General features: G+C 36.4%; 1 protein-coding gene across 1 annotated transcript; it reads left to right on the top strand.

Annotated features, from left to right (window-relative positions):
- Positions 1-4,150: 4,150 nt before the first annotated feature.
- Positions 4,151-16,223, top strand: MED22 (Mediator of RNA polymerase II transcription subunit 22). Its single transcript, XM_012940477.2, has 4 exons — positions 4,151-4,400; positions 12,395-12,546; positions 12,601-12,690; positions 15,521-16,223. The coding sequence occupies exons 2-4, from the start codon at positions 12,400-12,402 to the stop codon at positions 15,782-15,784; spliced, it is 501 nt and encodes a 166-aa protein (XP_012795931.1). The 5' UTR covers positions 4,151-4,400; positions 12,395-12,399; the 3' UTR covers positions 15,785-16,223.

Here is a 16,223-nt window from a genome sequence, read left to right as displayed (position 1 = left end):
TTAATTTACTTTATTATGTCTCTTGGTCAGATCATTCACACCGCTCAAGCTTTGCTCCCCAATAGTCTGTTTTGCGTTGATATGTGAATCTGTAACTGAAACCATAGACTCATATATCTTAGTGCTGCCTATATTTTGTCGCTTTTCAGCATGCCTTTTCTTTTCCCCTGTAACAATGCCTACATCTGAATGCTTGTCATCCGCTTCTCTAATGGGGTCCACCTTGATGGTCTCATTCGAATCCATAGGTTGGCCCGTCATGATGCCCTCTATTTCCCTGGAAAATGAAATCTGCTCATCTAGTGCTGCCTTTTTATCTGAGGACATGTTTTCAGCTGTGTTCAACAGCACAATCGTCTCAGGACTCAGAAGAGACGGTGTAGAATAGCATGCTTTGCACAGCTAATGTGATAGTGGGTCGCATCACTTTTTATATGCAGCAGATATTTGTCCGGGATATATATTACGATGCCATGTATTGCGCTTTCTACAGTGCATTCCATCGCTGACCGAGAAATAGCATGTAAGTCTACCACAACGACATTTTGCTTGAGCCATGAAATTGTTTAGTGATCTCACGGGAAGAACAACAACAAAAACTGATTTCAATGATAAATGTCTTCCAAGGCTTTATAGGTGATAGAAACTGGACACACAAAAGCAAAGGTTCGTATTTTGCTGTACATAACAACATTGAAAGAAGTTGACTTCAGTAGATACAAAAAGACCTTAACAAACAATGCTAAAAGACATGCTCAATGACGGACGGACGATTTAGGTTGTGTAAGAGTTCTAACTCACCGCATTTCCTTCGTAGCCTAACGACGAGGCGCGCGTAAAATGTAACGAAAAAGGTGGCTTTGATTTGCTTCACTACAACATCCTGATTTCTATAATATTATGTACAATTTATGGCATATCGTGCGATATCGAAATTCGCTACAGTTTCATTACGTGTAATTCTTAAATGTAAAGTAGGATTGAGTTTAGTTTGTAAAACCTAATAAGGAACCCAGTTTCTGTGCTGAACATCTACCTTTCTAGGAAAGATCAGAAGCATAAAGTCCCTCAAAACAATCCTGTATTTTGTCGATAACCTGCCGGTTTGAGAAATGCACCCAACTGGATATAACTAGGCACTATTCTAGTGCATATCGAGGACATACCTTATAGAGAATCATTTTGGATCCCTTTAAATGAAAGGTACTACTAATAAACCCAAAAGGTTTACGAGCTTTAGAGACTTAAGATAAGGCTTGTTCTTTGAATGAATGATTTTAGAGTACCTCGCTCGTAATTCACTAATGTTACTTTATCGTTTAAATTTTACTCTTCTTAGATGTGAGCTTATCTGTGTGCATGGAACCGAAAATTTGAGTACTAAAAGAGAGAAACAATTCATTACACCAGTCTTGGAGTTTACTCAGATTGTAGTGGTAACTAAATCCCTAAAATCAATAGCTCTGTACACCTTCGACATTTGGTGCCGACCATATTAGTTTTGATGAACTCACCTGACTGATGGCGCTCGATCACGCATCCGCACCAGATCACGAGTAGGTACGCTGCGCCCAACTTCTGCAGCCGCTAGCCGGCTTAGATCAGTCACTTCTCGATATACCAATTGCCTATCAAATATATCTTCGAAACCATTCGCTCCTGACCTCCGGTTTCACTGGGTTGGCACGTTTTCATCACAGATGCTACTGGTTAAGGTGTTGTCAAACTCCAAATACTTATGGTATCTTTAAGATCGTTCTAAAATTTACAACTGATTTGTACATTGATTTTGAATGGATTGCATATACTACACTAGCGATTGAACTTCCAGTATTCGTTCTGAACTTAGAGTTAATAAACCGAGGATTGAATGTATGGACAGAACCACTTACTTTTGCATAGTGTACGAGGCTTTCTTGAGTCACTCTTATCAAGTCACACCAAACAAAAACTCCGTGTTTAATTAACCCCTTTTTAATTTAAGAATGAAAACAAATATCAAAATACAAAATACCTCAAACGGTACAACCTGTGCTATACAATCAAGGTTTGTCTATCACGAAATAGTGTACTAAATAGCGGAGGAAACAATAATTAGGTATTTGGGTCTTGGTGGACCAAATATATCCATTCTAAAATTAGGACAAATTTGTTAAAAAAATAAAAGGTTTCGTTAGTTAGTGTATTGAAGTATAAATTATGCACAGAGGAAAATATGCTCTGTTACTTAAATTTTAAAAAAGAGGCGTATTTGAGTTGCAGTCCTGTGATTTATAACAAGTAGTCAGTGACCCAAACAACCAAAAAAGGGGAAATAAAGGGGAAAACGCATCAGAATGTCGCCTTTTTCGCCTGTCCGGAGGAAATACTGCGGATTTCCCCCTGTTTTGACGCTTTGTCGATAAATTACCGACTTTTCGCCTAAATGTCCGCTGATTTGTCTACTTTTTGCTTAAATGTCCGCCGAATTTTCCACTTTTCGCCTAAATTTCCGCGGAATTGCCTTCTTATACGTTTAATTGTCTACTTTTCGCCTAAATACACACAGAACTCCCTATTTTCGATACAATAACATAACCACAAAGGTCTCCTATGTTCTCCTATATTCTGAACAACAGACCAAAATAAAACTGCAATGCACTGGAAGACCGGTATATTTTTAAAGAATTTTATTTAAAAGGAAAAGCGTATTATTGTACAACATCAGATCAGAAGCTTCAACATCGATTGTTTTGCATATCCATTGCAATTGCCGATTCATTGTTATTTGAAATTATCTGCAAAAGAAGGAACAGGTGATGTATTATTTGTAAGGAATGTGCATTTAATCAAAAGTTCATTGACACTCAAGCACAAATTCTCAACACTTCTATAGTTTCCCATGTAAGTAATGAAGTAAGCTCGTTTACCAAAAATTGTTTATTAAAAATGAGATAGAACATAAAGAAAATTGCACGGACTATGATCTTCAGTCACGTTCGTTCGGCTATTGAGAATTGAGGTAGTCGTCCCGTGAATTCTGAAGTAAAAAAAAACAAAAAAAGTCACAAGCATATCTCAAAGACATGCTTTGGCACAGCCAAATACTTGAAGCTGAACTTACGGTTATGTTCGTTAATATTGTTGACTGTAACTATAGAGCCTTAGGGAAGTTATCCCTTTAAATTAGTACATACCTGATCTTGTTCCCTTCTATTACGCCTTATCATTTTGTCTCGGATATCGTGAAAGTAATCTTGTGTCACGATGTTGTACAGCTTACCACGGTCTTTTTCGTTGATAGCGGATGACAGGAAGCGATTTGTTAAGGCACCTGAAGTTGAAATAACAAATATGAGTTACTTCGTATGCAGCCGTAAAACCTGCATTTCTGAAGTGCTCGTTTTGTACCTTGTTTTTATGACAATAGTTTTGGTTTTTTATTAAGCGGTGCCTTAATTTGTCGACGTGTATGAAAACTTAAGTTCTGAATGCGGTTCATTCAAACAATGTGCGTAACGTCTAATTGTCGACAAATTTCCCCCAAATACACGACGTAAGGTGGAAAAAGCGACATTTCCCCTAAATAACCGACGTAAAGGCGAAAAAAGCGACATTTTCCGTTTATTTACGCTTTCGTCCGCTTTATTTCCCCTTTATTCGCCTTTACTTCCCCTTTATTGGTTGCTTGGGGATTCCAAATATGGTTGATGAAATCCAGGATGTGTAACTAGAGTAATCACGTGACGAGGATATCAATACCATCTGTGAATATAAACATCAAATATATCAGAGTCATGTTATCGGGACTGATGATAAGTGAGAACAAGAAGTATGTGCGCGCAAAAGTGTATGTATGGGTGACAATAGATGTGTCATGCCACGAGAGAGCAGACTGGGAACGAAATATTAAGATCAAAGTGTTTTCAAACAAAACGTTTACAGTCAGTAGTAGTAACTGCACAGTTTATGAGAAATAATAAATTATTGAAACAACAGCAAATACTAATATCAGAATAAGCTCATGTCAACTATCTCCACAGAGACTCGGGAACTATTGAGAGCTCTCTGAACAAAAGTGGATCAAATATCTATCTGAAAATGCTCGATTCACCGTTTCTAGGAAGCAGACTAAGGTCAACAATCACCAACCGAACCACACTGTAACCTTAAGTCTAGTCAAACACTACCTTATTGTCAATGTGCCGGCAACGTGCTACGATAAAATTAAATTAAAAAAGTAAATCTTGGTCACGATCAAACAATAGAAACCCTAACAAATAAGATTGCTAAACAAAAGATGTTTGTACTAATTTATTGAATTTTGAAACCCACCAATTCTTTTGAGGCTTCTTGACCTTGGTGCATAAACAATTTGTGTCTGTGAAAGCCGGGCTTTATTTATTGTGAAATAACCCTGTGTAAGTGATAACCTTATTTTTCTTTGTGCAGTTGGCTTTCAGAGTAGTCAGTTCTTTAGAGATTTGTTTTTATTCGAGGTCATTCATATTCAACGTCTTTCTCGCGAAACTTACATCGATTGTTTGCTTTGTCCTCGCCTGTTGTTTTGTACGGTTCTAGGTCTCTTGCAATATCAGTAGGGGTAGTATAGCCATTTGACTGTTCTAGTTCTCGTTAGTTTGGTAGTTGTTTGTGGATTTGTATGTCTTGTGGGAGAATGAGTCTTCGAACATTGGGAAATGGACTCAAAATGAGATCTTATTTTGGGAGATTTTTTTTATCCGTTTTGGGTAAACCGTTATAGAAAATTTCGGGAAAATATTGGGGACTTCCCCAAAATGTGTGGAAAACCCCAAAATCGAAAGATTGGGTGTCTCAATACGGTAGGGCTTCTGTATATCAACACCTACATTGCCAGGCGAGAGTTTGGTTGGTTGCAATCTGAGAAATAGTAAGGAAAGAATTCTATTGCTAATAGAAAACGACCGTTTCATGAAATGATAGACAAATAAGTTAATTGGTGATGCCGACAGCGTGAGTAAACCGAATTGTATGAATAAGGGGAGAAACAGAGATAACAATAAAAGAGATAGGAAGTATTTACTGTTATGTAATAATGATAACAGTAGGTAAATTGTGGGACATGCATCAGGCAGCTGGTTCATCAGGTAAATGGTAATCCATGGGTATGTGTTTGTCAAGTTTCCTTTTGAAGCTATCCACTGAGAGGGTTGTGGTCACTTCGACCAGGAGAGCATTTCAAATGAGGACAACTTTTAGTAAGCGAAAGTGAGTGTACCTGGGTATTCACTCCTTAATGTGTGATCTTCTGAGGGTTGCCTTGACGAGCGTGGTGTTCTTATACTCGTGTTCGGGTGGTTTGGCGTACTTAATGTTATATGTCATTATCAGATCACTTCTTATTCTCCTGTAGTTCAGCGAGGCTAATCTCAGGTTTCGAAGCCTCTTCTTGCAATATTTATGTTTTATACGCATCATTCACTTGGTTGTCCGTTTCTGTACTTGGTCTAAGAGATTGATGTTTCTTGAAGCGAGGGGGCACAATGAAATTATGGATTTCAGGGCGGAGCCGTGCCTACATTTCGAACATTGTTACGAACAACTTTGGAGTGACTGCTCGAGGTCGCCTTTGCATAAAGTAGAAAGTTGCGTTTGCCTTGGCTTCATCCCTCATGTAGTTTGAGCTGGTGTCTAGGCTCTCTGTGGTTATTAGTTCAGAGCCACGCTCTAAGGAGACGATCGGAAGAGGATTTCCATGGGAGTGTAGGTTCTTCGTACCAAATGAGACAGGATGTTCATGATATGAAGTTTCGAAAGCAATAATAAAATGGTCCTAAGCAAATTCAACTACTTTCTAGGGTCAGAAGAGGGTCATAGATTAGTGAAGAACTAGGGTTAAGATTTGGAGTGGGAATTTGGGGTTAGGGATTAGAGTTGGAGTTTTCATCACAAACTGACATGAGATATAATGCCGAAATGCTATTTATTCTCACTTATGAATAAACTTTGCATTACTGTCTTAGTTCGACAAGTAAGCACTGATGTTCATCGTGACCTTTTTTTCAATAAAAGAGCGGAATCACACGAATTTATTTTCAGTTGCTTACAACCTGTGATCCTAAAAAATCAGTTGCAAAATGGGTCACTTTGAAGTAACTCCCAACGAAACTCTTCCATGTATTTTTAAGCCCATCTTATGATTATGACTTGTAAATATAAGTTTTTAAGCAACTGACGAGAATCAAACAAAATATAGTAAATTCCTGTTATTCTGCTCAGATCCTTGTTCTTACTCTCTTCAAAATGATAAAGGGAACTGTGTAAAAGATAAAGTGATGAGTTGTTCTGGAGAAAGAATTCTCGACCTTGAGTATGCGGATATCTTATTGTGCGAGGATATCCAAGCCATGCAATCCTCAGTTAATCGTTTGGCAGTTAGTGTCCGTCGGTATGGTATATGCTTTGCATCAAAGTGCAAAGTACTTTCACAAGACTGATCGTATACTCACCCTGGATAGTGAGCAGATGAAAGTAGTCGAGAGGTTCGTGTATCTGGGTATGGCGCATATATATTTGGTGCCATTTTGTACCAATATTTATGTGTTCAAATAAATAAATAAAACATCCATCACAGCTTCTATCTTGACTGACTAAAAATTAATAACAATATGTGTTACTGAAGTTGCTGAGCCCAGTTTTGTTGATACCTTCACAAAATGGCCTATCTAATTCTCAAAATATATCTCTGCCATCTCAAAAAAGCTAAGTTGACTGGTTAGTAACAGAATTAGAGAGAATTCAAGGATCTTCATCTCCTGATTATTTTATAAGCTCGATAAAAATTTTGATATTAACCGGAATCGCGTGTCTTCCATCCATTGTTTTTGGGTTGACAATTATTGCACGGCGGTTGTGATTCCCCCACCCCCTGTTGATGATTAAAAAATTTTGAGATAGGTGATTGGTGAACTTGTTATTGAAAGTGTGTGTTCATGTGATAAGCATTTTGTCACCCGTAATAATTTGTTAGTTGGCTGTAAAATGTGCATCTTTGTAATCTGATTATTTCAAATCCAAGTAGCAGTAACTGGTTTGATTGAATGTGAGAATTTACAAGTTTACATTTGAATTTTATTTTGAGTAAGTAATTCTGTCTGACTGTTCCATCCGAGTTTTGATAAAAGTTTCGACTTCTGAAAAAAGTAGACACCAATTCTATTTGACTGCCCTTTTATACTGTCTGTGAATATATATCGGGATAAACTTTTTGATCAAGTAGAAATGGATCCGAAGTCGTTAGGTTTCGTGACAAGAGAAGGACTATGTATCTCATTAAAAGTAAACTGGGAAAAACTGACAACTATTTTTAGGAATTGATAATAGTGATTACTGGACTTGAAAGCTGATCAAATGTTTAATGCACAAGTAGTAAACTGATTTTCATTTTAGCATTTCCATAAGTTATTTTAACACATAGTTTGGTCTCGTAATAATCGTTATATATATGTAAACATATGAATAAGTTATCGTGATAACATAATGAATAGGGTATATATTAGTCACGTTAAACGAAAGAGATTGATGAATGAAACAACTTTTACGCTTTCCCAAATTAATAATAATAATTTCTGATAAAGAAGCAAATAATATTTAATATCAGAAGGGTTTTTGTGGATATTACAGTAGTTTCAATGGTTGAGATCATAAGTAAATTGGAGCTAGACCACCATGGAAAACCTGTGAGCACTGGAAGGCCGTTTCGTCCTATTGTGGGGCTCTTCAACAGTGCGCACCCACGATCCCGCCTCATGAGACCCGAACCCAGGACCTATCAGTCTCACTCACGAGCGCTTAAACTTTAGACCACTGAACCGGCCGACATTAAACGGTTTTAATGTCTAACTTCAACCAAATAATATTTATGACTGCTATTTCGTCAACAGTGATTCATAATAGAAAAGAGTTGCTGGATTTCCCTGTGAAAACGGTTTCGTTAATAAATGCAAGATTGTAATTGCGTTATATTGCAAATTCATTATAAGTGAAAATTGTTTTCAACTGTACATTGTCCATTCTATGTTGTTGAGTAGTATATAATTCTGACGAAAAAAGATACTTTTCTGTGTATGTAGTAATTTAGATCAGTTATTGTGTTTGGGAATTGTGTGGTAGGTTTATTTTACGTAATGTCAATAGCAAATGTTTTGTAAGTATGCAGTCTGATCAAATCATTGTCTGAATTTTTTTTAATGTTATTTGTAAATGACATCGCATACATTATTTATTTAGAAAGTCTGAAATCATTTTTCAAATCATGGGTTTTCTTTGTTAAACATATTAAAGGACACTGACGAATTCTATGTACATATTTGTAATATTTGGGTACGTTTTAATATTAAACCTGAAACAGCTAAACGTTTAAAAAAATAGCCTTTTTTGACAAGTAATTGAAATATGGTCGTATTAATTGTAAATGGACAGACGTACGTCTGACATCAGAAATTTTTTTATACCCATTATACTGCTGAATGTAAATAATGTAAACTGTATCAATTGAAATTCAGTTATACCAACGTTTAATTTCGATGTATTAATAACTAAAGGCGTACATTTTTCTAGTTGAACAATTAAAAAAACATTAAAATATTCTTATTAAACTTTGCATGTACTATTGTTAGACAGATTAGTATCATAGTTCCCTTTATTATCTTAAAGATTAGTATCCATTAGATGATATAGACATTTGATAAACCATAAAGAAGTATTCCTAATATGTGGGCTATGATCGTGTTGTTATTATTACTAATCTCAAATTATTATTTCAGCTAACCTTTCCTATAGAAATAATGTTGTTGTACCAGTGATTTAATCTTGGTACATAATTCCCAGTTATTGTACAGTAAATCAATGGTAATGATAACTTAAACTTGTACCAATTTTCAGTAAACACTTAAAGATAAAAAAACGTTTTCATTAGTAGTGACTGAAATGTTGTACGCAAGGAGTTATCAGATAAACATTTAAACTACTTCGCTGACAATGAGATTAAAGAAAATTGTTTGATGCCATTTTTCAACCAGTTGAAACGAAAGAAATTAAATAAAATTGTGCATGGCCCTGAAAAGGATCTTTACTCGGTCTCTTAACATTTCAGATTGTCCCGAACAGTGACGCTGCACATGGGTCAGTAGAATCCATGGAATTGTGGTGGTGCGTTCCAGCCACAAAATAAATGAAACATCGCATTGCAGCGACAAAAAAACCCAAGTACTTCCATCAGCAGTTGGTGACTGAGCAAGATTGCAGTCGGTTGTCGCGGGCATCTTCGTCATTACTTAACGTGGCATCCAAATCCACGTTTGTTCGGTAGTTGGGAATTTTCGTCTGTTGGATCAACGGCGTTGTAACATCCATGGAATTGGAGGCTCCATCTGAAACTCATTTGCTGGCGATAACGTCAACGGCGCAGGAGACATCGTTCCGTAAACCACTTGATGCGCGGAGTTATAGACAACACTACATTGTTCTTCAGACATACGTCTTACCAAGGAATACGATGTTTTTTATGCTTGAAGAATTGGGGATGCGCAAAAAGGTAAAACCACTACTAATTCTTAAATCGGGAGCCACCCCTCTTTTAGACCAAAGCGCCCGGTTCCCTATGTAGCGCTACCCATTGTTGAGCAAGAATTAAAATGCCTTCAAAGAAGTTGAATCATAGAAGCAGTGAGTTTTTCTAATCGAGCAGCATCAATAGTGATTGTTTAGAAGCCTAATGGAAGTATCCGGCTATGTGCAGATTATTCGACAGGATTAAACAAAGGACTTAAAGCTCATCAGTACCCTTTGCCAGAGGACGTATTTGCGAAACCGAATGTGGGGAAGCATTTCGCAAAATTGAATCTATCAGAAGCTTATCTACAGCATTACCTGACAACAAACACGCATAAAGGTTTGTTCCGGTATAACAGACTTCCTTTTGGAGTAAAGACCGCCCCTTCAATCTTTCACCAAGTTATGGACGCTATGTTGCAAGACATTCCTGGTACTGCGACGTATCTTGATGATATACTAATCATGGGTACGGACCCTAGTGACTTACGGAATCGGAGCAGTGACTTCATATACCTACCCTGACGGATCTGAGAAAACAATCATCTACACTACACGATCTCTGACGACGACAGAAAAGAACTACAGTCAGATAGAGAAAGAAGCCCTCTCCATTATATTCTTTGTAAAAAGTTCAACAATATGCCATTTAGCAGACAGTTTACCTTACTAACAGACCACAAACGGCTACTGACAGTTTTTGGATCCAAGAAGGGTGTCCCTGTATATACAGCAAACCGTCTACAGCGATATGCAACTACATTGCTGGCCTATGATTTCAAGATAAATTATCAATCGACAACGGATTTTGGACAGGCAGATGCCTGCTGTAGAAGTTAAGGCTGAAGTTCATGCAGTGTTGGCAGACTCAGTTTCCGGACTGCCGGTCACATTTGAAGCCAGTAAACAAGCAAGTAAAAAGGATTATCTGTTGAAGATTGTTCGTCGCTGTATACTCAACTACTGGCCCTCATTTAGACTGCATGAAGAGCTCTTACAATATTTCCGTCGGCGAGATTCCCCGACAGTTGTTGATTCGTGCATTATGTTTGGCCACTGTATCATTATCCCCAGAGCTCTTCGACATCAAGTCCTTAAACAGTTCCATAGCGGGTACCTAGAGATTAAAGTGAAGTCACTGGTTCGGAACTACGTATATTCGCCGTCAACGGACCGCAATACAAAACAAAAGTGTCGCAGTTGTTGGTCCTGTCAAGAAGCCACAAAGAAACGGACAAAAGCAGAACCACAAACATGGTCAAAACTGGACGAACCTTGGTAAAGAATACACGCTGATTTCGTCGGCTCAATACAAGGTGGAAATTACTTGGTTGTTGTAGATGCTTTCACGAAATGACCGAAAGTATATGATATGCCGAACACGACGTCAGAGTAAAATAAGAAAGTTGTCAAGATTGTTTGCTTGTTTTGGGGTTCTAGAGATCTTGGTAACCGACAACGTCACTCAGTTCGTGTCATCCGCTTTTAAACGGTTTTGCAGCGAAAAAGCATAACGCATCTACAGTATGCTCCAGTTCAGTCGAATGTACTTCGTACGTTATTATCGTCCATAATTTGAAAAGTTGTTCTGTCGACAAGTACTTACATTTTATGTCAATTTTAAGAAATAAATAACCAATTATCCAGAATTTAAAACTAGTCATTTATTTGGACGAAACGGAATGAAAAATTTTTAAAAATGGGATGAGAAAAATCAATCAAAAAATACAAAAATCGCCGTGCGTTTAATGATATTCTTGTTTTGGGAGCAAAATGTAGTGTTACTTTTCTCATCTAGTTATTTAAAGTTGAAGCAATGAAGTGTGTACTTGGCATCAGGACTAATTTTCCCTGCTAATCTGTCTTATTTGAGTTAGGGAGGACGGCATTTGAACTTTGATCTCACTGTTATAAATCAATTACTTCAATTAATAAGCCATTACTGCATCTTTCATCATAGCTTTCATAAACAAGGTATGATTAGGTCAATTCTTCGTATATCTTGGTGTAAGGTTATTTTATATTGTGTAGTAGTGTCCAGATTTTCATTCACAAGCTTTATATGTCCTTAAAAGCACTTCATGCTAGCCATCTTTTCTCACCAGTGCTAGACTGACTAACCCTAAGCCATATTTTATATGCTGCTAGCGATCCTCCTCAGTGGTGTCGTGGATATAAAATATAGCTCAGAATAAGAGCCAGTAGTGATCCTGTAGTAGCTTTATCAATGCATGCTTTCATAAACAATAAAATATATATTTTGGAAATGAACGAAATCTCTCTTGATCATGTCCGTAATTTGATGTTGTTTTTTAACATATTTTATTTTTAGTTCTATGATTTTTCACATCATATTTTTTAACAATATTTTTGTTTCACGGAACATGATGGATATATTGGTCTTGTTTTCTTAAAAACGTTGTGTCTGTTAAAATAAATGAAATCCCGGTCATTTGCCCAAACTAAGGTAAATGGAGCAGGATTCAAATCTTCTACTAAATCACTAAAAGTTAGGTGTTTACACTATTCGATGACCGTAGAATAGTTAATGATTGCTCTGTCTACTGAATTATTGCTTCAAATCCCACTGCCCGTACATCAATGTAGTTAATATATTTTTTTTAATCTTTGGGTCATAAAGGTAGTGCATATTCTAATACTTGAAAATGCATTTCCTTATCATCTAGTAATGCAGGAAAATACAATATTTAATAAGTTATGCTGTAGTAGTCCTCATATGTGGTCCTCTCCTGCCTTAATGTTATAGTACATCTGAACCTTGAAATTTCATTCATAACCTTTCTTTCATCCACAATTATAGATTATATGCAGTCAAATCAACGGTCAACGTCAAGTAATCAACCTAATTTTCCACGCAAAAGAAATACACATGTTCAAGGGTTGAAATCTAGACTTCGATCAAATATTAATTCAATTTTATCCAATTATGAAATGATTTTATCACGATCCAAGGTACACTGTAAATTCCTGTGCTTACTTTTCCTGTCTGTAATTACAAAATTTTAGATTGACCCAAATGAGGTTACTAAAGGTCTTGGTCCATATGCTCAGTGTGCTCAAGATACATTTGAATTCAGCGTAAGAGCAGCAAATATAGTAAGTTGTATTGTGAAGTTTCCTTGTGATTATAGAGAGAATAGTTGTCCAAATGTTTTTTTCAAACTGGATTTCACCAACCCTTATTCATTAAATAATCAGTGTGTTTTCTCTTCATTTGGATTTGTTCCTTACGTTAATGTTTATTCTCGACTAGCGGACGAAGAACAACTAAAAGTTAGCGATTACTGATCAACTATCTCAAAAATTCAAAACCACATCTGCACTAAAATCGTACGCAAAATCTTCATAACTTGAGGCAGATAACTTTACCATTAAACAAGTGGTTAGAAACTCGATAATCTACAGTTCCAACTTCATTCTATTTTTGACTCAGTAAACTTAGCGTTTTCAGACATTTTTTAAAGGTGAACTTTTAATAAATATTTGCTGATATATATATTATACTTGCGAGTAACCATCACGTTCTTATATTGCGTTCTAATATTGACTGCTTAAAACTAGCTATTCACATCAGTAAACTGTATTCAAGGATCATGTGGACAATAAGACAATTGATGTAGTTATCTATATGACTCAACCAGTGTTTCAAGTTGCAAACCCACTTCACCTACTTATATTTAAAAAAAAATTGGGTGTTATTCCTAACCTTCACAGCAATTTTGTTCTAATTCGAGTACATGAACTTGTAGTTGGTTGCCTATTTATACTAAATTTCATTCGCAACATGGATTGCAAGTTTTAAAATAATAATCAACTATTCTATATCACGTAATTGGAATAGCATTTTTAGCGTAAAATAAATTTATTTTATTCTTGGTCTTTTCTCGTTGGCTCTTAGTGGCCGTTGTATGATTCGGATCGTTATCGATGTAGACGATATATGGACCCCACATACATCGTATATAATCTGTCAATGAATACCGTTGATAACAACGTGGTTATAAAAAGTCAATACGAGTGTTTCAGATGTTTATATTTCATACGTTTAATTCTTCTGACAGACGAAGGAATAAGCAATGGAGAAAGCAAACGTGCCTACTCGAAATACTACTCATTACAAGCATCCTCTCTCTTTATAGAAATGCTTTCATATAACCACGCATATATGGACACTATCAGTCAAGTCTTAATCGCAGCCTTCTCGTGGCGTAAGGGGGTTTACGAGCTTGAGAGAACAAAAAGCAAGCATCTAGCCTATGAAATGGGCTGCTGATGCTGAAAAACCCTGATTCCAAACCAAAAATGCACATGGGCTCCAGGACCTTGAGGGAACAAAAAGTGTGAACTTATTTGTGGTCACTGCTTACTATAGGACCACATCTGTCGTTGTTCCACTGCCTTGTGGACTAGACCTCTGAGTCAAAGGCTTTGATAGTTGCCTGCTAAAAAAACCACCTACTTTCGTTTAGGCACCCGGGGAGTATCCCAGCGACCACACAACTTTATTGGTCTGTGTGGCGCCTCTATATTTTGCTTCCCCTTTGTACCAATGTTTGTGTTTGAATTAATAATATTGAAAAGTTTTATTTTTATTGGTACAATGAAGCACCAGATATATATGTTCCACACTTCGTCATTCAATTTTTGTGAGGTCTGGAATACTCCCTGGGCGCTCAAACCGAAACAAGGATAATAGAAAGAATACGGTTAGTAGATAGATAAAAATGATTTAATAGTCACTTAGTGCCTAAGTTATTAAATTCTATCCAAAGCCTAGGATAAACACATATTTAACGGCATTATGTGCTACGACTTCTATATTATCTCTTGAAATGATGATAATCAACAAAATAGAATGAATACATCTCGCTTTTCTAAATGTGTTCTTTCAACTGTTGTTCAAATTATTCCGTTGATGAATTTATATGGTAATTCTTTAACTCATTATACAATCTTATCAGTTCAAATGAATTATTTCCAACATTATATTGTAATTGTTCGAAATTTGTTTTCAGAGTGATTATTAATGTCATTACTAATACAGTCTGTCAGTCAGCTACAACGTAAGACCAGGCACATATATGCATCAGTCCAAGTTGCCATACCTCAATAACACAACAAGATGGACACCGGATTCATAAGAGTAGTTAATTCAGAGGTGGTAATATATAAAAGAAAGATTCCAATAAGGATATAGTACAGGAAGAAAGAATTAGTTCGTAGAAAGAAGGAAAGATAGGAAGCGATTTTAATCTCTTAGTTTAAGGGAAGACAGAGAGTGTATACACCGACGCCATTATGATCGATTCTGAGCCACGTCACCCAGAGTCTCCAACCATTGGTTACGATAGTCACGCGGACTCCAACCAAGCAGTTTGAATCTACCAACATGGCTCAGACTAGAAGTTGGTGACTTCAAGCACTGATGCCACGTTTTGGTTTGGCCACCCCTAACTTTCTTCCAATCATTCCCAACAATAGCCAGTATTGCGCGTTGTGGTAATCGGTGTGCAAGCATACGTAACACGTGGCACAACCATCTCAGTTGATGAAGATTCACAACCTCATCAACTGATTTACCATCACTCCCTAATACCCTGCATCTAACCTCACTATTACTTACCCGGTGATCCCAGAAGACGCCAGCAATATTTCTAAGGCATTTGTGGTCAAATACTAGTAGCTTACGAGTGTCTTCTACTCTTAATGGCCATGTTTTGCTGCCGTAAATTAAAACAGAACGGACTACCGCGCAGTATACTCGTCCTTTTATTGATAGACGGATATCTCACCTTCTCCATAGGTGACGTAAGTTGGCAAAAGCCAAACGAGCTTTTCGAATCCGTGCTAATACACTGTCATAAAACATTTCTATTCTTCATATTTGTAATAATAATAATAGTGATTATTTTTTTTATTTTTTTAGGTACATGCTTGTGAAAATATCACTCGTCTAGTATCAGAAATTAAACAATTTTTAATATTAGGCGATTTTCGTTGGTTAGCACGAGTGAATTCATTAAATCAAGAAAAATTGATTCTTCAAAAATTAGATTTAGATCGTGTCAGTAATCGATTACGTGATAAACTTGTTGCTGAATTACATAATTTAGAACAAGAAACAAGTCCAGATTATCCTATTAATACTTTTCCAAAAAACTATTCAACAGTAAAAAAAAATACAAGTTAATTGTTGTATCTTCACGTACTTTTATCAATTATAAATATCCATTGAGTTAGTTATATTGATATTCCTTAGCGTTGATCATTCATTCCATGATGGAAACTCTTAGTAAATGAGAAATTTTCTATTCCTAATCAACAATGTAAACATTGTTCTCTCCCCTTAATTGAAAAAAAAATTTACTTCAAAGCTGGTTTAAATCAATGCTTGAACTAATGATAAGGATTATATTAAATGGTCGCTTTAACTACTTCACTTATTTTAGAAGTTCTATCAGCCCTGATGAATTGGTATCTGACAAAATCTTGGTACGGATTCTGAAGGGCCGGCGAGCAATTCGGAACTTGCATCTTAGTCATCCCAACATAGATATAAAAAACAAGGTGTTCTAATAAAACTGACTACGTGTAAGTAGTTGTGATAGGTTTTTATGTTTTGTCACATC

Source organism: Schistosoma haematobium, chromosome 1 (assembly GCF_000699445.3).
Source record: "Schistosoma haematobium chromosome 1, whole genome shotgun sequence".
NCBI classification, from domain to species: domain Eukaryota; kingdom Metazoa; phylum Platyhelminthes; class Trematoda; order Strigeidida; family Schistosomatidae; genus Schistosoma; species Schistosoma haematobium.
The sequence above is the reverse complement of the archived record's forward strand: the minus strand, read 5'-3'. Positions and strand labels throughout refer to the sequence as shown.